Source organism: Tursiops truncatus, chromosome 3 (assembly GCF_011762595.2).
Source record: "Tursiops truncatus isolate mTurTru1 chromosome 3, mTurTru1.mat.Y, whole genome shotgun sequence".
NCBI classification, from domain to species: domain Eukaryota; kingdom Metazoa; phylum Chordata; class Mammalia; order Artiodactyla; family Delphinidae; genus Tursiops; species Tursiops truncatus.
Window position 1 is genome coordinate 9,240,616 of NC_047036.1, and position 27,151 is coordinate 9,267,766.

Genomic DNA, 27,151 nt, shown 5'->3' on the forward strand with positions numbered 1-27,151 from the left:
AGCTTCTAAGCCCAACTGTAGGTTAAATACTGACCATGCTCTTGAACCATTTGAATCAGTGGTAAAAACTGAATTTAACTAAAGCCCAGATACAGCTAAAATACATGTTTGATTAACTCAGCCCTCCACCTTAGCAGACTGATAGAAGAAATGGGGTATTTTGTTGGAGGTATGCATTATCGACTTCAGTCAATTCTGATATTTTAACACACAATGTCTAGCATAAACAAGAAATCACAAGACATGTAACAAAGCAGGAAAATGAAGAGAAAGGGTAGTCAATACAGGCAAATCCACAAATAACCCAGATACTAGAATAAGCAGACAAGGACTTGATCTGTGATATAAATGTTAAATATCAAGTGGAGAAATGGACAACATGCATGATTAAAAAATGAACAAATTCAGCAGAGAAATGGAAACTATAAGAAAGAACCAAATGGGAATTCTAGAACTGGAAAATACAATGTCAGAAATAATGAATTTATGTGATGGGCTTTACAGAAGATTGACCCAGGACAGAGCCCTGAAGCAGAGTGGAGGAGAAAAAGCCAAAGGAAAAGAAAGAGGAAGGAAGAAAACTAGGAAAGTTTTCTCTTAGGAACGAAGATGTATGAATATTTCAAATGCTTCTCAGAGGTTGGAGCAAGATCAGAAGAGAGACATGCCCATACTAGGAAGCATGGAGACTCTTGCAGGGGCCTTAATACAAACTGTTTTACTGAAAAATAAAATCAGGTGGCAGAGTTCACTTTGTATCATGCATATCATGGAAACACCGAAGATTCCTTTATTGGAGGATTTTACGAAGGTCAGGGTGGCAGTAGTGATTTGGGGGTGGGAGCTCAGAAAGGGTGAGAGGGACAAAGTGACCCAGGTAGGATGCCATGGGCGTGCCCTGGACTTGCCATACTGCAGGCTGAAATTGGAAGGTGAAATACACCTGAAGAGTAAGGAATTCAAGCAACTCCCCAAAAAAGTGTCAACAAGATATCCTGAAGGATTTACCGTCTAAGGATAAAGAAAAGAAGGAAAAAAACTCAAAGTGTCTATCCATTTCTGTCACTGGAAAAATAGGGACAAATAAAAAACTAGGGTTAGGGTTAGTATCTGAGGAGTAAAGGGGAGGATGACCTGAAAGTTCAACATTTTGAGGTTCAGGTAGAGTGACAGAGCACAGGTGTCTCGTATTGGGCTGTGGAGGTGGGAGGCCGGTCTTGGGTAGAACTTCTAAATTGTTTCCTCAGCATGGCACACATAGAAAATGCTAATACCTGTACTGTGTCCTGGGGTCAGAGCTGTGCCCTGCTGGGGGCTACAGATCCAGGCGCTTGCTCCCCAGACCTTCCTGAGGGCTGAGGGCATCAAAGTTGCAGCACATCTGTGACCCATTCGTGGAACACAGTGGGGGGAACTCTGGTCTAAGGAAGCAACTTGAGGCCTTGTTTCCTGCAGTAGCCCCAGTGGTCCCTCCATAACTATTTGCTGCTGAGTGAGGCCTGTGGCTCTTCTCTCACACACACCCTCTATTCTCACTTTTTAAGAGTAACAAGGTTGCTAAATAGACATTTCTCCAAAGAAGACATACAGATGCCCAACAGGCACATGAAAAGATGCTCAACATCACTAATTATTAGAGAAATGCAAATCAAAACTACGAGGTATCCCCTCACACCAGTCAGGATGGCTATTATCAAAAACTCTACAAATAATAAATGCTGGAGAGGGAGCAGAGAAAAGGGAACCCTCCTATACTGTTGGTGGGAATGTAAACTGGTGCAGCCACTATGGAAAACGGTATGGAGGGTCCTCCAAAAACTGAAAATAGAGCTACCATGACCCTGCAATCCCACTCCTAGTGGGCATATACCTCCCAAAAGATGAAAACTCTAATTTGAAAAGACACATGCACCCCAATGTTCATAATGGCACTATTTACAATAGCCAGGACATGAAAGCAACCTAAGTGTCCATAGACAGATAAATGGATAAATAAGATGTGGTACATATATACAGTGGAATATTACTCAGCCATAAAAAAGAATGAAATAACGCCATTTGCAGCAACATGGATGGAACTAGAGATGATCATACTAAGTGAAGTCAATCAGAGAAAGACAAATATTATATGATATCACCATATGTGGAGTCTAAAAAATAATAGAAATAAATTTATTTCCAAAACAGAAACAGACTCACAGACATAGAAAAAAAGTTACGGTTACCAAAGGGGAATGTGGGGGAGGGATAAATCAGTAGTATGGGATTAATTCATACACACTACTATATATAAAATAGATAAACAACAAGGTCCCACTGTATAGCACAGGGAACTATATTCAATATCTTATAATAACCTATAATGGAAAAGCATCTGAAAAAAATGTATATAACTGAATCACTTTGCTGTACACCTGAAACTAATGCAATATTGTAAATTAACTGTACTTCAATTAAAAAAATAGATAAGTACCCATCTCCCCCCCAAAAAAAAAAGAAAAGAATAAAAGTAACAAGGTCACTTATAGTGGACCTGACTCTCACACAAACACTAGTCGGTATTAGTCCGTGGAGTTAATATTCAGTTAAAAAGTTTAACATCACTTTCCATTTCATAGCTATGACATTCCTCTCTGATGAGTAAATTAAAGTGTTCAAGCCTGCAAGTGAGGACCATGGGAATTTCTTATCCTTTGATCTACCTTGCACATTGAACACCCTCTAATGTTGATGCTGGAATATTAGTAACTCCTAATGAAAAGCAACATGTTGTATATTACCATACACCTGCACCATTCTGGTTTGTACTCTCTCGAGTTCAACTGCCTACATTAAATAGTAAGGATGATAAAATCTGGGATTCAAAGGATATTACGTGCTTTAGGAAACAAGCCGCTTGTCTTTTATCATTCCACTCCAAAGCCAGTATTTTACCTGACATTGTTCAAAGATGTTATCATACACAAAACTGAATAGGGAATTCCATTTTAAATTTGAAAAAACAGGTTTGCTCAGAGACAGTACATTTTCATGAGCTTTCTTGGTTATAAGAGAAGAAATCTCTAAATTTCAAATAAGTGTCTTGAAAGAACTTTTTGGGACATTTTGAGGAGGAGCTGTTGGGAACTGCCTGATTCTTTGCCTCTCTTCTCCTCTTTGACCTCAGTCTGGCAGGATGAACAGATGGGCTGTCTCTTCTCAGCATCTCAGCGAGCTTGCTTCTTCTCAAGGAGCAAAATCTGCTTTTGTGCCATCTCACAGACCAGCATCCTAGCTCCTGGCCTCAGCTGCCCAGATGCTAGGGGAGCTGCCCTGCCAATCTTCCATCACCTCCTGGGTCCCCGGCCTCTTCTGGGGCTTGCTGTGTCCTTCGTCCTGGGATGGCTGCCTCACCTCTCTACCGTGTCTGCCTTCTCTTCGTCTTACTGCCTTATGTGTCCTCCAGGTCAGATCCACTGGACCACTCAATTGACGGCACCAGCCTATACATGTTTTTTTTTTTTTTTTTTAGCGGAACCCCCAATTACATCTACCCTTGCCTGCTCTGCAATTCCTCAAGATCCAGCATAATAAATACAATCAAGCATAAGGCAGAATGGCTAAAAAAGTATTCATTTTAAAACTTTTAAACTACTTTCTAATCCATTATTTTTAGTATTAGAAAGTAAAAAATAACAATTAATTTCCACACGATTAAATGTTTTTCCCCCCTTTTGGCAAGGGGAAGAACTAGCAGTTAACATGGAGAAGGAATATAACTTAAAAACATTATTCTGGGGCTTCCCTGGTGGCACAGTGGTTGAGAGTCCGCCTGCCGATGCAGGGGACACGGGTTTGTGCCCCGGTCCGGGAGGATCCCACATGCCGCAGAGCGGCTGGGCCCGTGAGCCATGGCCGCTGAGCCTGCGCGTCCGGAGCCTGTGCTCCGCAATGGGAGAGGCCACAACAGTGAGAGGCCCGCGTACCGCAAAAACAAACAAAAAAACCATTATTCTGCTAAAATCCTCCTTTTTACTTTCGATTCTCAAGAGTGGGGGTATTTTGGAGAGCCATTTCATTTCTTATGCATTCTCTTCTCTAAAGCTTTTCTTCTGAAACTGTTTGACTAGGCATTAAAATAAATACCGAAATGGTCCAAATAAAGTTAGGTGTTTTTCTCCCTCTTTTCTTACAGTGGAGGTTCTGAAATCTGCATCAACTGGAAATTTCAGTTGACTCAGTTTTGCCTTTTCCCCACATCGAGTATTTCCAAGGGGCCAATCATTAAGTCTTGTTTAATAAAATCATTATTGGCCCTTCAATTTATTTACAACTTCCCTTCCAAGGAATTCTTATCTGCCAGACCCAGCCGCCAAAATTCCCCAACAGGTGTCTGAAGTTCATTAACAAAGAACCCATGTCTTTGCTGGAAAGGAGGGCAGCATTCATGAGATTAGGTTCTCGGGTTTGGGAGATGAGAGCTCTAACACAGGCACCTAATCTGAAGATACCAAGTTCTGGCCAAAGCACACAGCTCTCTGGCTGCCTAGAATTTGGCTCGTGAAATCAAGTTATTAAAGCGAGTCAGCAAAGAATGTTCTGAAAAATCACCTTGTCTGGGAAACCAGGCTTCTTTTTAAAATACTAATTGAAATTACATGTGTTTTAATTAAAACAACATCTACCAGGGTCTGAAGAAACATGTTTTGAAATGCAGAGAAGGTATGTCTCTAAAAATGTCCTCAAACCTACTTAATAAAGTAAAGCTCAGACATTCCCAGGAATAAAAATATTACTTTGCCTCCCAGGTTGCACTGAGGTTTCCAGAACCTCAAGTCTTTCCCTGGGCACAGGTGGGATTCCCTAGGGTCAGGAACACAGATAAAGAAAGTGCCCATGTGTGATGAGTGGCCTGTGAAAAGTCTGCCCTCCAGAATGGGGTGCCCACATCCCAGCGGGTTCTGCTACACGGAAGCCACTGGCATGAGATGAGAAGGTAATAAAACACACACGCGTGTGTATTTTAACTGATGGTAGTGCCATACATTTTAAGAGCCCTAGGAGACACTGTGATGCAGTGATATTCTGAATACTCAGAGGATGGTTACCAGGAGGTCATTTCATTCCTAGGCCAAAGAATGGAGACAAACGTTGAGAAATGATCTCCTGAGTAACGTCTGGAATGCTGCTTCATGGAGACTGAGACACGGGCGTAGGTGTCCGTTTATTCCCCGAGAGAACATGCTCTCATGATTCGAGACCTGGGTAAAATAGACCCCAAAGTCTGGATGAAGATCAGGGCTGCCAGGTGTAGAATTCCATGGATACACATCTCAAAATTTCAGCTGTGAGATGACTAAACAAAAGAGAATGTTTACAAAGCTACACACATTTAGGAGAGTGTGGATACAGTGAAGGTTCCCCCCGTTTTCCCCCTCCAGTTCTGCAAAGGAAAACACATTTCTCACCAAGTAAAGATCTGGCACAGGGGCAGGGGCTGTCAGGGGAGGGGTGGTTAACATTCCATCAACGTTACCTTCTCCTTTATTCCGTCTTTATTTTCACTTAAATATAGAACGTTTTTATGTAATCCTTTAAATAAAAGCAACCACTGTCGTAAAGAATCATTACAGTGGTCAGCTAAAATCTTTTATTTGAATATTTAAAATAGATTGTGGCAAGAAAAAAGGCTAGGGAGGGAATGTCCCTTGTGTCAGCCCCACTGCCCCCTCCTTCCCAGAATGAATGAAAGGGACGATCTGAAAACCATGAGACAAGTAGCAATGGGCTTGTTGCTTAAATCATAATTAACTCCCGGGCAAGAAACTGCCCTTCTTTTGTTCATGATTTCGTGAGTGTGGAAAAGTGTGAGACATGCACTGCTAGGTGCCCCTGGAGATTTGGGGCTCCTTCTCTTGTGTCTCTTTTGGGGGACAGCTGTGCTTAGGAGCCAGCAGGCTCCCCTGGGAAACGGCCCTCCCTGATGCCAGAGTGTCTGGATTCTGTCTGGTGCTGTCTGGTGCTTTGAGGCTGGATTGGGTTGAGAGGGTGTTGCCTGAATAGAAGAAGCCCAGAGAGTCGACAACGTGAAAAGAAGGTCAGCCCAATGCGAAGAATGGGTCATATCATATGAATGTATGGAGGCAGCATTCTACAATTCCAAATGTGGTGACCTGGCCTCCAGATGATAACAGAGTGCAGGGAAAGGGTCACACAGGGTAGAGAGGACATGGCTAAAGGACTGAGATGAGCTTGGGAAGGAAGGGCCAGGTTCACAAAGCAGTGGAAGGTCCTTCTCTTGAGTCCGGGGAGGGGAGTGAGGCAGCCGGGAGGACGCTTCCAGCACCCCAGCCCTGGCTTGCCTGCCGGAAAATGTGGCATGTAGCCACCACCCAGGGAAGTGAAGGGAGGGTGCCCTGTGAGCTCTGCCAATGCCACCCGCAGGGGTGCAGTGGCTCTGCCAATCTCTGATAGCTATCTGGGCATACGCAGAGAGTGTTACTAATTCCTGCCCAATCCCAAACCTCTTCCAAAGTGGCAGCAGAATGAGTTTGACTAGAGTCCAGGATTTCAGGCAGCAACCGAGCTGTCTTTCTTTTCTCTCTTCACTGGATGCTGTGGAAAGAGGCTGAAATAGACCTCCCCTCTACCCCTCCTTCTCTCTTTGTGGGATTCCCCAAACCTCCTCTAGATCTGTTCTCCAGAATAAAAAACCCGTGTTATTCTCCCATCAGAGAATTGGTTCAGCAAATATGTACTGAGCATAGCAAAGGGCTAGGCATGGTAGGACATACAAATAAATATGGAACCTGATTCCTGCTTCTTATTTCATTGGGGGGAAATGCAATGCATACACACAAAAAGAGACAACACAAAAATAAAATTAAATAATGGAAATCCAAGGTAAATTAAAAGTTTTTTATCAAGTAGGTATTACCCACCTCCTTTCTGTGTTCAAGGAGCAGTGTTCATCAGGAAGGCCACCTAGAGCTGGGCTCTGAGTGATGGCTGGGGGGTGAGTAAATGCACAGAGATGAAAGACCATGCCAGGGAGGGATACAGCTTGGGTACAGGTTTGTGAGTGGGGATGATGGTACAAAAACCGGTCTGGCTGAATAATTCATCAAAAAGAGTGGTTAGGGATAAGAGGCCATTTGGTAACACCACCCAGTACTTCTCCTGTCCAGTGTTCCTAGGTGTTTGAAGTTTTTTATTTTGTTAGTTTTGTTTGTTTGCTTGTTGGCAGAGAGGATAGGGAATCCGGAAAAGAAATACCTGCCATCTTCATCAGGAACTGTCAATGTGCTGAAATGGATGGTATTTTGGTAAACTTATTAGAACAAGACAGTGTTGTTTGTTCTTTTCTCTGAAGCTAATCATTACCATTCAAAAAAAAACCTCTTGGGCTTCCCTCGTGGCTCAGTGGTTGAGAGTCCGCCTGCCGATGCAGGGGACACGGGTTCGTGCCCCGGCCTGGGAAGATCCTACATGCTGCGGAGTGGCTAGGCCCGTGAGCCATGGCCACTGAGCCTGTGTGTCTGGAGCCTGTGCTCCACAACGGGAGAGGCCACAACACTGAGAGGCCGGTGTACCACAAAAAAAAAAACCTCTTTCTGAATGATGAAATAACACTTTATACTGAAGGATAATTAACATTTTTGGAAGGCTGCAAAGAAATGGATGGATGTGCATTCACCTGGACCACTGCATGACGTCATTTGGAAGCACACAAATATCTACCTGTAGCCTACTTATCACCTGATGGCAGAGACATACACAGAACCATGGAAACAGCCCAAATGGAAAGACAAGGAGAGGCAGAGTATGTGATACTACTTTAGTGCTACTATCTTAAAAAAAAATTTTTTTTGGAACAAATCAAAGAGGAAATCAAAAAATATCTTGAGATAAATGAAAACAAAAGCACAACGATCCAAAACCTATGGGATGCAGCAAAAGCAGTTCTAAGAGGGAAGTTCATAGCAATACAACCTTACCTCAGGAAACAAGAAAAATCACAAATAAACAACCTAACCTTACACCTAAAGCAACTAGAGAAAGAAGAACAAACAAAACCCAAAACTAGTGAAGGAAAGAAATCATAAAAATCAGAGCAGAAATAAATGGCATAGAGATCAAGAAAACAATAGAAAAGATCAATGAAACTAAAACCTGGATCTTTGAAAAAATAAACAAAATTGATAAACCTTTAGTGAGACTCATCAAGAAAAAAAGGGAGAGGACTCAAATCAATAAAATTAGAAATGAAAAAGGAGAAGTTACAATGGACACCACAGGAATACAAAGGATCACAAGAGACTACTACAAGCAACTATACATCAATAAAATGGACAATCTCGAAGAAATGGAAAAATTCTTAGAAAGGCACAATCTCCCAAGAATGAACCAGGAAGAAATAGAAAATATGAACAGACCATCACAAAGACTGAAATTGAAACTGTGATTAAAAAACTCCCAACAAACAAAAGTCCAGGACCAGACGGTTTCACAGGTGAATTCTATCAAACATTTAGAGAAGAGCTAACACCTATCCTTCTGAAACTATTCCAAAAAATTGCAGAGGAAGGAATACTCCCAAACTCATTCTATGAGGCCACCATCACCCTGATACCAAAACCAGACAAAGATACCACAAAGAAAGAAAATTACAGGCCAATATCACTGATGAACATAGATGCAAAAATCTTCAACAAAATACTAGCAATCCAAATCCAACAATACATTAAAAGGGTCATATACCATGATCAAGTTAGATCATGTGTGCTACTACCTGAACCTCATTAGAGCTGATGGAGTGGACTGATTGTTGTTCAATAGCTTATTTGGACTTTTCCTTATCATGGAGTCCAAGGAAGATGAACCCTTCCTTAACCAGAGTTGTGGTAGCTGCCCCCTCCAATTAAAAGAATGATCTAAAGAAGAGATGTAATTTAAACTGGACCCCAGTGATTGAAAACAACTGGATTCCTTCTGAAATTCTGAGTGTCTCCATACATCTAGTAAACTTTAGTAGGAAAATGAACTGGCTTTTGGATGATTTTCTATATTAATATAAAATTCTTTTCTTTAGTTAATGTTTTATTTCATTTGCTTACTTAATGTTTTGCTGATGTGGAGTTCATTATAAGATAAAGGCCAGACAGGAAAAAATTCAGTTATTCATTCAGCAAATACTGATGAATCCCTGGTATGGGTCAGGCATTGTTCTAGGTACACGAGCTATATCAGTAAACACACAAGGTGGAACTTCCTGCTCTTAATGGGTTTACATTCTAGTGTGGAGAGATGGACAAGAAATAAGATAAATAAATATGTTATATATTAGAGGGTGATTAGTACTGTGAAGATCAGTAAAGCAGAAAAGGGGATAGAATTTTAAGAATGGGCACCAGAAAAAGTTGTATTGGGAAAGTAACACTTGAGTAAAGACCTGAGGGGGTGAGGATTGACCACATGGACATCTGCAGGAAGAGGAGTGCAGGCAGAGGAAATTGCATGTTCAAGGGCCCTGAGGCAGGCTTTTGGCTCAGGTCATAAAGGAACTGCAGTGAAGCAGTGGCCACAGAAAGGTTAATGCCAGTGAGGAAGAAGTTGAGGCTGGAGAGGGAACAGAGAACTGGATTGTATAGAGCCGTGTCTGCCTTGCAAAGACTTAACTTTACACTGAAAGAAATGAGGAGCTGATGGAAGGTTTTAAGTGGAGAAAAGACATGCTGTGAGGTTTTGATAGGACCACTCTGGCTGCTCCTTTGAGAGTAGATGGTAGGGGGTGAGGGTAGAAGCAGAGAGTTCTCAACCACTGCGCCACCAGGAAAGTGGCCATGGTAATAACGCAGGTGAGAGAGGATGGGATCTGGGGGGACAAGGCAATGAAGGTGAGAAGGGTCAGGTTATGGGAAAATTCAGAAGCAAGACCAGATTTGTTGATGGAATGGATATGAGAGTAAAGAATCAAAGGGGACAGCAAGGTGCTTATCCTGGACCACTGCAGGGACAGGTTGCCATGTGGAAGCCTGCAGGATTGGTTTTGGAGGAAAAGACAAGGAACTCAGGTCTGGAGGTGTTTTACTTGAGATGCCTGTCAGATATCCGGTGCAGGTGGTGGACAGACTATTGGATACAGAGATGTGAGATTCATACCAGAAATATCTATCTGGGAGTTTTCAGAATATAAATGATCTTTAACACCAGGAAACCATCGAGGTCACCAAAGCTTTGATTGAGAGTTGATAGAAAAGTCCAACTTTAATTTTGTCTTTGTTCTTGGTTCAAAGTTGTTGCAGCTTTTTTTTCAATATATAAAGTTCTGTAGAGCATTTTCTTATAAAGAACCACTACTTTGATACAATATTTAAAGCAAAAGAGTTAGCAAAGGTCACATTTCCTTTCTCCTAGATAGAATAGAAGAGTGTTTTTTGGTTCAATTCTGCTTTTCTTACTCAAGAAAAAAGTTACTGACTCCATAAAGCTGAGATATTTTCACTCCTATTTTTAAACATTTGGTTCCCTTTCCTGTCTGGTGACATTTGATAGTAAAGGCTTAATTTAACATGGGCAATATGGACTTCCAAATGTTCCTGCCTCAGAGACAGTTCTAGATAACTGGCTTCTCGGAAAGAAGAGACGCCTTGAGGCTAGAAAACCAATCAATAGTTCCCTATTTTGTTATATTTTAATCCACCAAAAGAAATAAAACACCCAAATGCACAACACCTAGTAGTTCGTACCCAAGCAGTAGACTGATTAGCTATTGATTTTCCCTGCATTTTATAGAGGAGCTCCAGGATTTGATTACAAGCCCCAGCGCTGTCCTGTCTAAAACACCTATGCAAGGAAAAGGAAAGTGGATATGGAGAGGGCTAAGAGTGTAGTTTAAATATGTAACATCCACCACCACCATTTAAATTAAATTCAAACCAAGTGTAATTATAAAATTGTGAGTTTATGTCATGCCTTATGATGTACTTCAAGCATAACAAATAATTGCATTTATTAGACGCAGATTTGAAATCTGGTCCCTGTGAATAAATAAATGGCTTGGAGACCTGCAAATCCTTTGGTATTTATAGGAGGCTATGATGGGTATTGCGAAACGGCAGGAGAAAAGTGGCTGGTTCCTAGGTCATGAAGGGCTTGGTACGCCACGTTCAGGAATTTGGATAGTGGAGGTAGACTGTTGTATCTATGCATACTTTGGATGAGACTCGGACCCACGCCTGGTACTCCAACTGCCCCAGGAATGGAATCTTCCCCCTTTGCCCGCTCTCACCTGCTTTTCCCAAATCCCCCAGAAGCTGCATAACCGGAACCTTTGCCACGATGGGTGGTCCAGCTCCCTGCTGCCTGACCTCTGCGGCTACCTGCTACCTGTGGGCAAGCTTCATGCTGCACTGATCAACTACCACACCAGAGTCATATCTTCGACCCCAGGAGGACAGTGGTATCTGCGGAGGCTGTGCCTCTCCCCGGGCAGGTCCCTGTGGTTCGACCTTGGCCTGGGTGGGCATCCTCCCAGTTACAGAGGGAGGAACCAGAAGGTCTCTCCAGCCTGGGCTCCCACCACTCACTCTGTACCAGGCACACCAGGCCCTGCAAAGGCCTTAAACCCCACCGCCTGCTTCCAGATTCCCTTCTGGGAGGCTGTCTGCAGAGGCTCCTCCTTCAGTTAGGTGCTCTTCACCCCAGAGAGCCACAGGGCCCTGTTTCACCTCCCTCAGGCTTCTGCTCAAATGTTACCTTCCCAACATCTCCTATTTTGACTTTGACCTCTCATTTAAAATCACAACCCCTTACGCTAAGTGCAAGAAGCCAGACACAAAAGCTCACGTCTTGTGTGATTCCATTTATAGGAAATATCCAGAATAGGAAAATCCACAGAAAGCAGACTGGTGGCTGCCTGAGCTGGGAGGAAGGGGAATTGGGGGATGACCACCTAATGGGTACAGGGCTTTCCTTAGGGTCATGGAAATATTTTGGACCTTGACATAGGTGCTGGCTGTACGACATCGCCAAAATGCTAAATGGTACATTTTAAAGTGGTTAATTTCACGTTATGTAAATTTCACTTCACTGGAAAAAAAATCGCAACCTCGCCAATTACATTGTGCCTGACCCAGCTCCATTTTCCCCCATAGAAAGTTTCTACCACGTCGTGGGATTCACGTGTGTATTTTGTTGGCTGTACATCTCCCCTCTTCAGAATGTAAACTCCACCAGGGCAAGGCTTCCTGGCTGCTTTGATATCATCTCCGGGCCTAGAACAGGCCTGGAACAAAGTAGGTCATGGACAAAAATTTGTTGAATAAATAGGTGAATGTATGCCTCTTTAATGCTTCATTAATAAAAGAGCCGCCCTATTTCTTGAACACCAAACTAAAGGGAGATGATTCTTTAAAAATAGGATTAAAGAGCCAGTATAGTCTAATCCAAAGTAAATTTTAACATAGCGAGAGGAAGAAAAGTGGCCTGTATCCCATTAGAATTCCAGTTCACAATGTGGGAAGCAAACAAACAGCCTGACAGGGATTTAGAGGATCAGGACGATGGTATCCGGTGCTGAGTACTGCGGTCATTTTTAATTTGCAAGATTAGAAATGTCACCAAACATCGCATTTTCCTCTAAATTCTAAAAGATAAATTAGTGCACTGATTTCCACTAGAAGGAGAGCCGGAAAAGCAAGGCCTCTAACACATGCTCTGTTTCTGTACACGCATATACGTCCTGCACATGGATTTAACCACGGGAAGTACACTGTACTTCAATTAAAAAAAAATGCAGACACTGTAAATCGGAGGGAACATACCAATGAGCTCCTTATTCCTGACGTCCAAGGCCATGTTCCGGAGTGCCGTGGCCACTGCACACACCACTCGGTCATTGTCTATCCGCAGCAGCTCCACAAGGATGGGCAGGCCTTTCTCTTTCCGGACAGCAGCTCGGATATATACCGACCACTGCAAATGAGGGGAAGCAAAGACATTAGGAGCTGGGGTGGAACCCCTACAAGCAAACAGCACGTGTGGGTTTTCACACTGCCGTCTACAGGTGCCAAAAAGGTTGGATGATCAAGATCTCATTGTGGAATGGGTTGAGTGTGTTAGACATGTATTTAAACATTTTAACTTCATTTTTGCCTCCAACATAGGATAAAGGTTTCAGCTTTAATCAGTTAACCACTCTTCATTTCGCCGGTGCCAGCTTTCTCAGCCCCTGAGTTAGGAAGCCATTTGTGTGGTGTCTATACTTGGTACTTTAAGATATGGAGGTCTGGGACAGGAAGGGCTGGCTATTGACATTAAGAGGAATAAAAAAAAAAATCCTGGGAAGAGTAGAAAACGATAAAAGGTAGAGTACAGGTGACTTTTTAAAAAGGAGACTTGAATTTGGAGGTGGGGCAGAGCGATAAGTTACAGAAAGTACTGTCAATTAAGTTGTTGGCTGAATAATTAGGAGGAAGTAAGTTAGAAAATGGTAGGGGTGAGGAGAGGTAAATATGACATCGAAGATGGAGGGTAAAAATTGTAAAATTAAAAAAATCGCAATATATAATATTATACCTAGGGCCATAATTCAATGTCTAATTTATAAAGTAAGCATACAATTTGTTTTGGGTTGGCAGTCGTTAGCCTTAGTGGAACACACCTAAGGCTCTTTATAGAAATGTACTTGCAGCATCAGGACCATAAAGTATTCAGATTCATTTAACGGAATACAGGTAGGCTCAGGTTTTCCAGACATTTGCATATGCACACTTTATACTCCTGGACAGTGTTCCAGAGAAGAGCATGCACCATAAAAATCAACCAATATAAGGGTTTACTCTGTTGCAATTTCAGTTATGATCTAAGAGAATTAAATTCATAACATGAGGTTCTGGATTCTGTGGCAGAGTCCTCCTGGGGACCAGCAAAGGTGGACAAAACTCCCACCCCACCCCACCAGGTCCCTCCACCCCCTTTCCCCTTTGGGGCAGGCACCCCAGAGCTGGCTCTCACCTGTGGCAGGCAGGGAGCCCCCTCTGGCAGTGAACGTAGGGCATATGCCATGCCTGCCACATCCTCAGCCCAGCCCTGCATGAAATATGAGATTAAAAAAACACACAACTTCATCCCGTCCTACGTTAGAGAAGTCACATTCACATAGTTTCTTATCACCATCAACTCAGACCGAGTGCTTTTCTCCTGCCCCTACTCTGTGCCTCAAGCTCTATGAAGCCTGAGGGGGTGGGGACGCTCATGGAACTCGTGAGAGCATCTCTTGATTGCAATTAACTGTTTCATAGACCCAACCTCAGGGAGCAAAGAAATGGATGGTCAGAAAGTCTTAGACATGGAAAAAGCTTCAGGTTTGGCAGCTTCTTATTGAAATCTGGCTGTGAGGATGGGATTTCCCTTCCAAGGGAAGGCGTTTCACGAAGACGGTTCAAAACCTCCGTCATGTCCGCAGGAAAGGTCATTTGCAATTTGACATACGATGAGACGTGATTTTCATCTACTTCCTCCCCTGCTTGTGAACCTTTTGGTCTCCAGGGCCCAGAAAAGACTAGACACCTGGGCTTCTGCAGCCCATTCATTGTTGGGTTCTTCCTTCAGACTAAGGGGGGAAGCTAATGGAAAAGAAAATAATGGAAGAAAATGGAAATCAGAGCGGGGGGGCGGTGCCAACATTTCCATACTGTAAGGTAAACATCAACAATATATTTGAACACTGGGGAGATATTCTGGGCCTTTTGAGAGACCAGACGGGATGTTTTGGCAACTCGGGCAGGCTGAAGCATGGGCCCAAAGATGACCTCTTTCCCAGAGCCACCTCTTCCCAGACCCCAGATGCTGGCTTGTGCATTAGTGATCTCTTCTAATCCCCCAAACTCCTGGGAGAGTGACATTACTGTTCTTGTTTTATAGATGAGAAAATCTAGACACAAAGATTTTAAACAACCTGCCCACAGGTGTCACCTGTGCCCTTGGTCCCCAGTCTTCTTCCTCTATCTGCTCTGTGATGCTGACAATACTCTCTCCTCTGCCATTATCTCATTCTCTCTTGCCTATACCTCTGGGCTCAGTTTCCCAGAAACTGCCTTCCCCTCCCTTCCATCCTTCCAAACATTGAGAGGGGAGAACCTGACTATATCTGAAATGAACCAAGAAAGGTAGGCTATAGCTTAACTTTTTCCTCCTTAGAAGTCTAGCTATTATATCCCTTCATGTTGGATGGAAAGATGATTTGGTGTTTGGAAAATAATGAGAGTTCTTCAGCTTTGCTGAAGACTGATTTGAGAGTAACCAAAAATGGCTATGCATGGCCAAAAATGTGTGTGAGTTGTAGATACATCTTTTTGGTATGAGAAAATGGTCAACAGTGATAGGTTCTAAGTGAAAAGGGAAAATCAGACAATGGGTTTGATCTTATGTTATCAATATACAGAAAACAACCTTTATTTTGAAACTTTTAGTTGTGTGTGTGTTTGTGTGTATATGGAAAATCCCCAGTATTAGCTCAGTATATGACAATTCAGAATGAATTATTTACATTTCATTCAAAAGATGATGCAAGTTTCCAAAGTTTGCTTAACATGCAAGGATAGTGATGCTTTTTAAGCAGCACATGAGCAGTCTTGGAGTAGGTCATGTGTAACCCACATGTGAACCTATGTGTACCCCAACAAGAAGGAGTAAAGACAGCACGGAAGTGGAAAGAGAGAAAGACATGATACAGTACCGGGGAGATGAGGAATATTTCCCAAGTGCACTCAACACAGAAGTGCGAGGCTCATACAGAGTTTTTCCAAAAGAGAAGTGAGTTACCTTGGACAGCACTGCAGCCCCTGGGGTCAGCGGTGTGTATGAGTTGCCAAGAGCTTTTTAATTGAAACAAAAGAAGTATCACTGGCATGAAAATAGATGAACAAGAGAGATAAGTGTACCTTAACTCATTGTGGTTGAGGTGGAAATCTTTGGACAGAACTTGACTTTTTGCAAACAGAAAGAGAGCGTCATGCACTAAGCCCACCAGTGAGGAGGGAAGGGACAAAGCCGGTAGACTAGGATGGCTTTAAGAAGAATGGTCCATGAGCTGAAGAGAGGATCCTTGGTGATTCAAAAGGAGGAGAAGGAAGAGGAGGGGGAGGATGAGAAGGAAGAGATGGAGGAGGAGGAGGAGGAGAAGAGGGGGGGAGGAGGAGAAGAGGGGAGGGGGGAGGAGGAGAAGAGGGGAGGGGGAGGAGGAGAAGGGGGGAGGAGGAGAAGAGGGGGGGAGGAGGAGAAGAGGGGAGGGGGGAAGAGGAGAAGAGGGGAGTGGGAGGAGGAGAAGAGGGGAGGGGAGAGGAGGAGAAGAGGGGAGGGGGGAGGAGGAGAAGAGGGGAGTGGGAGGAGGAGAAGAGGGGAGGGGGGAGGAGGAGAAGAGGGGAGGGGGAGGAGGAGAAGGGGGGAGGAGGAGACGAGGGGGGGGCGGAGGAGACGAGGGGCGGGGTGAGGAGGTGAAGAGGGGAGGGGGGAGGAGGAGAAGAGGCGGGGAGGAGGAGAGGAGGGGAGGGAGAGGAGGAGGAGGAAGCTCTGGTCCAGGAGAAAACAGCACAGAAACAGGACCCAAATTGTTCCTGGTGAGATGCTTTCCCAATGAGGACCTCCAGAAAGTTATGATCCCTCAAAATGATCTCAGCTAAGACACACCTAACACTTAGACCTGCACTAACTCATTTAGTGCTCATCTCAACCCTATGCAGTGGGCACTACTGTTATTCACATTAGACAGATGAGAAAAGGTCACACGTTGTAGATGCTCAGCCAGGTCTTGAACCCAGGGAGCAGTGCCCCAGAGTTGGTGTGATCGACCACCACTCTCATATGCTTCTCAGAAACACAGGATAAGTTAGACAATCTGCACTTATAGTTGATCTGATCCCTTACAAATTCACCAATTCACTTTGGCATAATAATTCATGTTATTATTTTAGTCTTCCAATAACCCATCTGGCACTCCTCTAAACTCCCGAGTTAAAGAGCCTTCTAGTACTGTCAATGGAGCTACTGGACGTTTCAATCTGTTCTTGAGAACTACCTGCCAGGATTTAGCAAATCTGAGAAAAGAAGTCATGTATAATTGGAACGACAATGAGAAAGGCCTTGTGTCAGGAAAGGATGTCTTCTATTTGCATGTGATGAGACAACAATTTGAAATAATAAATGCTGTTTCTTCTCCTCCTTGCCCATGGCTCTTCCTGGAGAGAGGCTCCACCATGATTTGGTCCAATGAGGTGATGTCAGGATGGGACAGATAACAAAGCAGCAAACAGTGTTTAAGGGTACAAAGCACAGATGCAGGTGAAAGATGGGATAGACTTGAAAGGGAATGAGAATAGACAGAAAATATTATGACCCCTCCTCAGATCCCACACAGAGCTTCCTAGCAGGGGAGAGAAAGGATCCAGGTTGGGGAGGAAGTGAGAGATGTAAAAGTATCTTCGGGGGCTGCCACCTGAAGTGCCCCTGGACAGGTCCTCCTCAGTGTGAGAGGCTGGTGATAAAAGCCCTTGGGAGACAGAAGAGCAGAGAGTCGACAGAAGCTCTGCTGCCCTTCCTGGACCTCAGTGCTGGTTGCACAAGACTCAGGAAGTCCCGCCATGAACCATCACGGAGCAGGGGCCGCACAGTAGGAATGGCAACAGGACTTGCTGGGCAGAAGAGGATTCCTGTGGCCCCAGTGTGGCACGGGGTAGCCCCTGAGTGTTTCTGTGGTCTTGAGTGGGTGGGCTGTGTAAGTTAGCCAGGAAAAAAGGCTAAGGATCCAGGGCTGCAGAAGGGTTAGTTGGCCAGGAGGTTGGGATGCATCAGAATGGCAGGCATGGACTGTGCCTGCATCTCCAGGAAGCTGAACAGTGAGGAAGGCAGGTGTGGGCCGGGAGAGCACCTTGGACCAGAGACGGTCCAATCTCCAATTGCCCTGTCCCAGCTGGGAAATCAGTAGGACAAGGAGGCTTGTCCTGGGCAAGAGGCAGCATAGGAGAGAAATGATTCCAGACGGAAATGAATAGCCAATCTCCATCCCCCACAGGGATACGAATGCCTGTAAGACCCCCAAGCTTAGCAGCAACCACAGGGGGGCAGGAGAAGATGAAGGAAGACAAGCATAAATGAGGCCAAGTGTTAAACCTTGAGGGACTGGGAAATAGCTGAATTTGATTGAGTTTGCTAGAAGTGTCTAGATTATGTGACTTTTTTTTCTTTTTTTCTTTTTGCATCAGGCAAAACGAGGGCTCCAGGTGACTTTCGAAAGAGAACATTTCTGGTCGTGGATCTGCGCTCTTTTTCTGCTTCTCGCTAGCGGATGATGACCCTAAGAGTAGCCTTGGAAGATCACATCTTTGCCACACCTTGAAGATGGCAGAACAGCTGTCAGCCTGGGTGAAATAATTCATGGAGGGGAGCTTCCCTCCTCACGCACCTTCCCTTACCTGTTTCACCAGAGAAAATAGCTTCTACCTCCTATCTCATTTGAGCCCTTGCATATATGGGGGTCTCTTTGTTACAGCAGCTAGAATTTCTCTAACTAATGAGATGTGCTAGTGTGTTAAAATGAACTGTAATCATTGACTCCTAGCCCTAGATTTTAACTAGTGATGTTGGAAGTGGGGTTCCTCATCCCTGACCTCTTCCTTGTAAAACTGACCCCTGGGACACCCTTTTGCCTTGTGTGTGTGTGTGTGTGTGTGTGTGTGTATGTCTGTGCGTATATATATATGTGCGTGTGTGTGTATATATATGTATGTATACACCCTTGTGTATATACTCCTATTATAGCATCTATCATGTTTTTTTCTGGGCTTTTTGTTTACATGTTTATTATCGGTACCTGAGGGAAGTTACAAAGTCACATTCATCTCTTCATGTCAGCTGTCTTCTAATTTCTGGCTCACAGCTGGAGAGTAAAAATGTTTAACTGGTGAAAGAAAATGTCAGGTTGATTTCTAGTACCACGTGTGTATTACTTAAGAACAGCATTCTGCACTGAAAGGCACTAGATAAAAAGGATCAAAGCCATGGCAATTAGCTAGGATCAGCAAGTTCCAACCCCTTCCACAAGAGTGTAATCAGGGTTTGAAGAGATCGTATATTTCTTTGGGAGTCTCTCCTAAAGCCAGACTCATCCCTCAGTTCTGCGTGTGGGAACAGAACTTTTGATGCAGGGCTTATGAATATTTGCTTGCCCTCCGTGCCGGAAGAACACAATACTGAGTGGCATGTCCTGGGCCACCACAGCTCTGATCATGCCGGGACAGTTAAAATGAAGTTTCCACATTAGAATTCCTCTGTGTCCCCACTGCTCAGGTAATTAACCATGCCGGCTTCCAGGGTAGCCCATGTCTTAAACTGGGCTCAGAAAGGATTTCTTTTACAGTTTTACAGCTGCTCTAGGAATCCTGGGAATTTCCTATAGAGACAGGTTGTACCTGCTAGATACCAAACCAAAATCAACTTTATACGTTATTAGGCCCAAGAGGTTTAAAGATGCTGCCTCACTGTCTCCTCACTAATATTATTGCTGGTGAAGAATCAGCTGTCATCCTTACTTTTGTACGGAACATGTCTTTTGTCCTCTAGCTGCTTTTTTTTTTTTTTTTTTTTTTTGGCTGTACGCGGGCCTCTCACTGCTGTGGCCTCTCCCGTTGCGGAGCACAGGCTCCGGACGTGCAGGCTCAGCGGCCATGGCTCACGGGCCCAGCCGCTCCGCGGCACGTGGGATCTTCCCGGACCGGGGCACGAACCCGTCTCCCCTGCATCGGCAGGCGGACTCTCAACCACTGTACCACCAGGGAAGCCCCTCTGGCTGTTTTTAAGATTTTCTCTTTATTACTGATTTTGAGCCATTTGTTTATGAAGCACCTTGGTATAGTTTCATTATGTTTCTTGGGCTTGGGGTTCCTTGAGCTGCTTGGATATGTGAGTTTGTGGTTTTCATTAAATTTGAAAAATTTGGAACCATTTGGAAGATTTTCAACCATTATTTCTTCAAATATTTTTTTCTGTTTTCTTTCTCCTTTCTCTCTCCTCTCCTCTGGAAATTCTAATGGCACATATATTAGGCCACTTGAGGCTCACTGATGATCTGTAGGGTTTTTTTTAATCTCTCTGCATTTCGCCTTGTATAGTTTCCACTGCCATCTTTAAACTCATTAATCTTTCTTCAGCAATGTCTAACCTGCTGTTAATCCCATTCCATGTGTTTTTTTTTTTTTTTTCATTTCAGACAGTTTATTTTCAACTCTAGACATTTTATTTGGGCCTTTTATATATTTTCCATGACTCTAATGAACTTTTTGAACACATGTAGTAGAGTTACAATAACTGCTTGCCTGCTATTTTTAACATCTTTGTTGGCTCTGAATTGGTTTTGAATGGTGGATTTTTCTCCTCATTACGAATCGCATTTTCCTGTTTATTTGCTTGTAGGGTTATTTTCAATTGGATGCCAGACATTATTAATTTTAATGCAATGGGTGCTGGATATTTTTGTACTCCTATAGGTATTTTTAAACTTTATTCAAGGATGCAGTTAATTTACTTGGAAACTATTGATTCTTCTGGGTCTTACTTTTAAGATTTGATAGGAAAGACTAGAGCATATTTAGTCCAGGGCTAATTATACCTCAATACTGAGGCAAGACCTGAGAGTATTCTTCCCAGTGATCCATGAATTATGAGGTTTTCCTATCTGGCACTTGGAAATGCACATTATGCCCATTCCTGTGTAAGTGCCAAGTTTCATTCTGTCTAATCATTTCAGAAGGTTGTTTCTTCAGCCTTGGGTATTTCTCTCACATGCATGCACTGGCAGATCTCTGCTGAATATTTGAGGGAGATCCTCTACATATTTCTAGAGTTCTTTCTATGAGTGGCTTTCTCCTCTTTGGTGCTCTGTCCTATGAGCTCTAGTCACCTTGGTCTCCCTAGATACTCAGTTCCATCTCCTTAGCTCAGAGAGTCTGCTGAGCTCCTCCTGGGTTCCTAATCTATGTGCTGTGGTCTGGAAACTCTCTCAAGACAGTGAGCTGGGACAATCACAGGGCTCACCTTGTTTATTTCCTGTTTCTCAGAGATCAGTTTCTTCATTGACTAATGCTTAGTGTTTTAACAACCATTGTTTCATATATTTCTCTGGCTTGTTGCTATTGTTGTTGTTATTATTACTACTTAACGGAACTTGGTGCTCCATCTTGGCCTCTTGGGTGGAAGTGGAAATCCCTCAGCTTTAGCTGCTTCTACAGTTTCTGAATGTAATTCTGTAACTTAGCACTTTGCTATTCAATGACAATGATGAAAGTAGAGCCAAACTATCCAAAAATGGGCTTACTCTCTAGTCAGTTTGGATGCATGTGGCATTTCTAATACAGGTGCAGCCCTCGGCATCAGTACTACTTACTGGGGTCTTAGAAGAAACCACTAAATATTGTGTGATTAGAACCAATGACCTGGTGGTGACCCTGGCTCCTCTCTATCTCCTCCTGAGGTTGGGCCCATCCTCATTCTGCCTCAGGCTGGGCATCAGGTCCAACTCAATGTGTTGTCTCTAGGAGCCTGCTGATTGGGCTGAGTCCTCAGATAACCTCTGTGTTTATTTTGGCCCCATTGCTAACCCATTAGGCATGATGCTTCATGTTCCATTTTCATCATGATCTTTCACCACCCTGTTTCTTTGCATTTAAACCTTATGCTTTACATCACACTGTTAAGTAGGACAAAGACCTTTGTCTTAGATGTTAAACCACGATTTTTACTTTTATTTCTTGCACTCCACTCATCTGCCCTAGTTCACTTTTAATGATACACTAATTGCTAAGCTAAACTAAATTCAATGCCTTCAAAGCATTGCCCCTGTCCTTAGGAACAAGTCTCAAATTTCCCATTTCTCTTATTTTTTATTCATATGTGCCACATGGCCAGAGATTCTGTTTCCTTCTCAGTAAATCTACATTCCTATCATGTTACTTAATTAAATATTAACAGATTAATATCCAAGTATCTCTTTATTCCATCTTACTTTAAACATAAGCGGGCAACTAATAGACTCTCTGAGAATAGTCACATTTTAGGGAGAAAACTGACCATACAAAGATATCTAAAATGTTTGACTTAATAGCAAGTACACATGTATTTCTACAGTTCTAATCCTGAGTTTTCAGAGAGTTCAGTTACAATAAAAATAACCCATAAATGGGAGTTGAAAGAGCATTAATTCACATTTTGGAACTCCTCAAACTACTATAACCGGCTATTTTAATATTCTGTGACAAACAAAATCGTTTTACTGTAAATGAGAAAAACGTAACCGAAGTCCATGTTAGCTAATAAAATCACTTCACTTTGCTTCTGCCATTATGTTTTTCTGATGCTTGTAAACCAAGTAATGAGTGTTTTAAAGTTTAAAAAGTATTTGGGCCATTATGAAGATCTAGCTTGCTAGTCAATTTGTCACTGAAAAAGAGTGTGCACGATCGTCCCATAAAGAGAAGTTATTGTTTCAGATGATGAGGTCTATAAAAAGCTCTCTCCATGCAAAATTCTGGTGTTTTACCTTCACATTTCTGCTTTTGTTTGGGCCATAAACGTTAAGGACACTTAAAAAAACGCCACTAAATTTCAACAGTTGCTATAAAAACACATTCTTAGAACCCTAGCTTTTAGATGGTAATGCTGTCTGCATGAAATGTGATGCTGTTTCTGTGTCTTCAGTCAATCTTTTAATTGCTCAGTTTTTGTTTTCTTTTTTACTTAAATCAAGCTTTTTTAAAGTAAGGGTTTCTTTGTTTGGTTTTGGTACAATTTATTCTCGATCTCTAAAGATCTGTAACTATTTATCAGTGTTTGGCTTAATGACAATCTTCTCAAATCATTCCTATAGATTATCTATCTTCCCTTCCCACATATTCCCTTGCCATTTAATATGGTACATTTTAAATTATACAAAAGGTGATGATAACATGATTGACCTTTATGCATACTTGTGTATTTGTATTTTGATAAAAAAATTCTTATATAAGTATGTATATTTATAACTATGCACAAATATGTCCTAACGGCCCTTTGCCCTGCCTGAGGACTATTCCATTTGTCTAGAGTTATCAGGAAAGCCAGTGTTTCCTATAAGTAAGGTTGACATCCTTATGTCTACCTTTGAGGTAGACTCAAAATTCTACCTTAACCATTGGGATAAAAGTCTTTTAAAATGCTTTCTGTCTTCTAAAGTTACTAAAGTAACTTTAGTAATAATTAGTAATAATAATCTAAAGTAATAATTAAACATTTTCTGATAACGGAGGGTCAGCATTATGACCATCCACAATTAGAATAAATGAAACAGCTGAAACCTTGAATGGCCTCTGACATTTTTTTCTTTCTTGCATCTTTGTGTTTACTTCTTCTAACTCTTCTATCTTTTCACTTTGCTGTCAGGGTGTCTACTCTACCTTCTTAAGGCAGATCTGTGTGCCTGCTTACAAGAGTAACTCCTTGTATTTTTTAATTTGTTGCTTGAAATCTGATGAGGGCTGGGAAATCTGAGAGTCATAGTTGTTAAACTTTGTCTAAAGTACAGAACAGCTTTTGTGATGTTGATTTCAGCTGTTCCAGACCATTCTGCCTCTTTCTCAGTGGTCTCTATTAGTAATCGAAAAATTTACCAAATCAGTGCATCTGGATATGTGGGGATAAATGTCATACTGGGGATAACTGCGAACTAATGTTCAGGGTTATGCACTGAAAACAGTCAGCAAGATGTTATTGTTAGAAAATACTGAGAATTTTTATCAGACTTCTTCCATAATTCTCATTATATAACCCAAAGTAGGAGAGAATTTTTGAATATCAAAATAGTATAAATCAGTATAAAATAAATTAGTATAAAATAGTATAAACTATAAATTTATTGTTTTATTACTCTAAACACCTAAAGACCCAGACATATCTCAGCAGCTTTCCCAGCTGACCTGGCTACCTTGAGATACAGAGCCTGTGTCTTTAATTACCAATTTAAACAGCAAGTCCAATACTGCAGCAGGAATTGTGGAACTGGGCAATGATATCAAAATCTGCATCCTGAAAAGCACTGATGAGTCTGGAAACTGGAATGAAAATAGTTCTCCCCAAACTCCTCCTTTCTATCAATTTTAGACTGTACTGACTACATGTTCCCATCTGAATCAAAGGACCAAATAAAGAATCATAAAGTGTGACCATTTGAAGATGGCCTGGCCACAATATGTGCTATTAACTGCTTAGTGACTGATAGATGTTTATAAATATAAAAGACTGTTATCCACAAGAAAGACATCTGGACATAGACACGAGTTCAGTTAAAAGCTTGTGTCTGAGCATTATTGCTCAGCCAAGCATAGGGGGGAGCAGTGGCGTACAAAGAAATAAATGGAATGGGTTTCTGCCCTTAGAAGCCTTATAGACCAGATTGTCTTCTAGAGGACATTCTTTGTAACTCAACAAGGACTCACATGAATAAATGAATGATTGGTGACACTGATCCTTGAATGTGGTGTTGAGATGTGGTACAGTCTTGGTATGTAACATGTCTTTTTTCTCTGGCTGCTTTTAAGATTATCTCTTTAACTACTGATTTCGAGCAACTTGATTATAATGTAACTTGGGATAACTTTTCATGTTTCTCTTAGAGTTTCTTGAGTTGCTTAGATGTGTGAGCTTGCAGTTTTCAGTAAATTTGGAAAGTGTCCAACATTACTTCTTCAAATAGTTTTTTCTGTTCTCTTCCTCCTTTCTCTCTTGTTTTGTTTGGTTCTCCATTTACACATCAGGCCACTTGAAGCTCACTGATGAACTGTCAATTTTTTTTTTCTTTTTCCTCTGTGTTTCATTTTGTATAGTTTCCAGTTGCTATCTTTCAGTTCACTAATCTTTTCTTCTGCAATGTCTAATCTGCTGTTGATTCCATTCCATGTATTTTTCATTCCAGATGTTGTTTTCAACTCCAGAAGTTTTATTTGTATCTTTATAAATTTTCCATGTTTCCAGTTAACTTTTTCAGCACATGGAACACAGAGTTTAACTTTTAAAGCAAAGGTGGAAGCCTTACATTCAAAATCCTCTAGAGCTCAAAGACATTTCTCCATTTTTAACTTGTTCTTATAAAAACCTAAGTGTTTCTCAAGTAAAGCAATAATTCATTAAAAAAAAAAATCAAGAGATGGCAAACTTGATTTGCCACTATCTAGATGGCTTTGCATTTCAGGTCAGACTCAGGCCTGGAACCCAGAGCTTCTCTTCCCATCCCCTTCTAGTCCATCTTCCAAAGCCAGGGAGCTGGGTGGGAACTTGCAGCAACTTAGTGCTCTTGGGTATATACAGTGACAAACCCTTAGCTTATGACATCCTGCATCTTTGCATCTAGTGTTGAGACTGATCTGCATGATGTGGGGTGAAGCTGCCATGATCTCCTCTGCTTAAAGACGATGCATCTGAGAAACACTGAGGTGCTTTAATTTTCCCAGGACCACAAAGCTTAGAAAAGTTAGAGCCTAGGTTTGAATTGTGATCTGAGTTGAAGTCTCCTAACTTTAGAGAGAAGTTAATGCTAAGGGCAACTTCAAGGAAGTGACTTCCATTACTATCTCTTTCCTACTTATGCAAGGCTATACTCTGTCATTCTTCTTGGTGAGACTCTACATTTGAAGCTTTTCTCTTGTTGAAAGCAAGAGACAAGTTCACCTCAAGTTCATCCCAAACTGAATTCTTAAGGTACAGCATTAGTGATGCCTTATGGGCAGGGAGGGAAAGGGATAATTATGTTCATTCCTAAGACTCTCAAGCGAAGAAGTGAGCCTGCCATGCATGAGTAAGTAGCCAGCTCCTGGGAAGTATCATCAGGGGCTGGGTCCCAAGAGCTGGGAGGTCACATCCAAGAAAGAAAATGCTGCAGCTGACACTGTAGCCATGGAAAGGAAGATGGCAGAGAGAGAAGTGACAAGAGTCAGGTATTGGAAGGTATAATAAGAAGGGAATGTATTATTACACGATACTGAAGCCAATACCTGTGGTACCCATGGTACTGAGCTTCTGAGAGTTATCTGTAGCTATGTGTCTATATTAATATTGTTTTGAAGAAAATGAATGGTAAAGAAAAGATTGATTTATGGATATCCCAAACCCCAGGCATTGATAATTAAATGAATGAGTAATTGAAGGTGGAGGTCTTGATATTTTCCCTACATGCCCTCAGTTCTTCTAAGAGGTTACACTCTTTTGTGCATAAGGCAAGTTAGCCCATGTAACTATTAGTGACCAAACTCAGGAATTCTTTGCTATTGTGAATCTGTTTCTACCCACAAAAAGTTTTTGGTGAGAACCGACCTGGAACAGTGTGTATTTGTAAAGACCCAGAGAAAAAGACCCTCCTAATCTCTTTCCCAATCATACAGTTGCTTTACTGTAACCTTTTGCCAAAGATAACTATTTTCCTCTGTAATCCCGTAATTTAAAAATGCAAGAGATTCTTTTCCTTTGGGGACAGGACCAGCTACAACATTTCAGGATTCACAGCAGTTTTCGTATGACATGTTTGGGTATCAGCTCCCTTAACTGTCAATGACAGTGCTTTGAAAAGTCTCAACATGTCAGTCGCCCCTGAAAATGAAGTAGCTCAGCTACACAAATATAACGGAAAGCATTCATAGCATCTTCAATGACTATACTTACATCTATTCCTCTGTATTTTGTAGCGCTCTTCAACGACCCCTGAGCCTTTAAGAAGAATTTTTAAAAGAAATACCTTTCTAAGTCCAACAGTTCAATGGAACTGGTCTTTCTCTAACATCCTTAGAAACTTTATTAGAATTGCACTTCTCAAAATTGGACTTCTCATATTTCCTAAGGACCTTCTCATCATTCCAGATTTCTTTCTTATTGTAACAAACTCATCATACCTTCCAGCTCCCTGCAGCCAAGTTCTGCAGGGCGCCTGCCGCCCCTTCCAGCGTGTCTGCATTTGAGCACTCAGAGAGCAGTGTGAGGTAGGGTTTGACTATGGATGGGTGCCACAGCATCTGGATCCCTTTTGGTGGTTCTGCACAGTCTGGAAGAGGTCCTACTCCATCCCACTGGTGGAAGAGAAATGAGAGAGTAAACATCTTCAACA

The 27,151-nt window shown here is 42.3% G+C and overlaps 1 protein-coding gene across 1 annotated transcript in view; it reads right to left on the reverse strand.

Moving 5' to 3' along the window:
• CTNND2 (catenin delta 2) overlaps window positions 1–27,151 on the reverse strand; it is a 776,118-nt gene that overhangs the window by 92,923 nt on the left and 656,044 nt on the right. The window contains exons 14-15 of the mRNA XM_073802014.1: window positions 26,940–27,113; window positions 12,804–12,954 (exon numbers count right to left, since the gene is read on the reverse strand). Coding sequence (XP_073658115.1) covers window positions 12,804–12,954; window positions 26,940–27,113 — 325 coding nt within the window. The remainder of the gene's footprint in view (window positions 1–12,803; window positions 12,955–26,939; window positions 27,114–27,151) is intronic.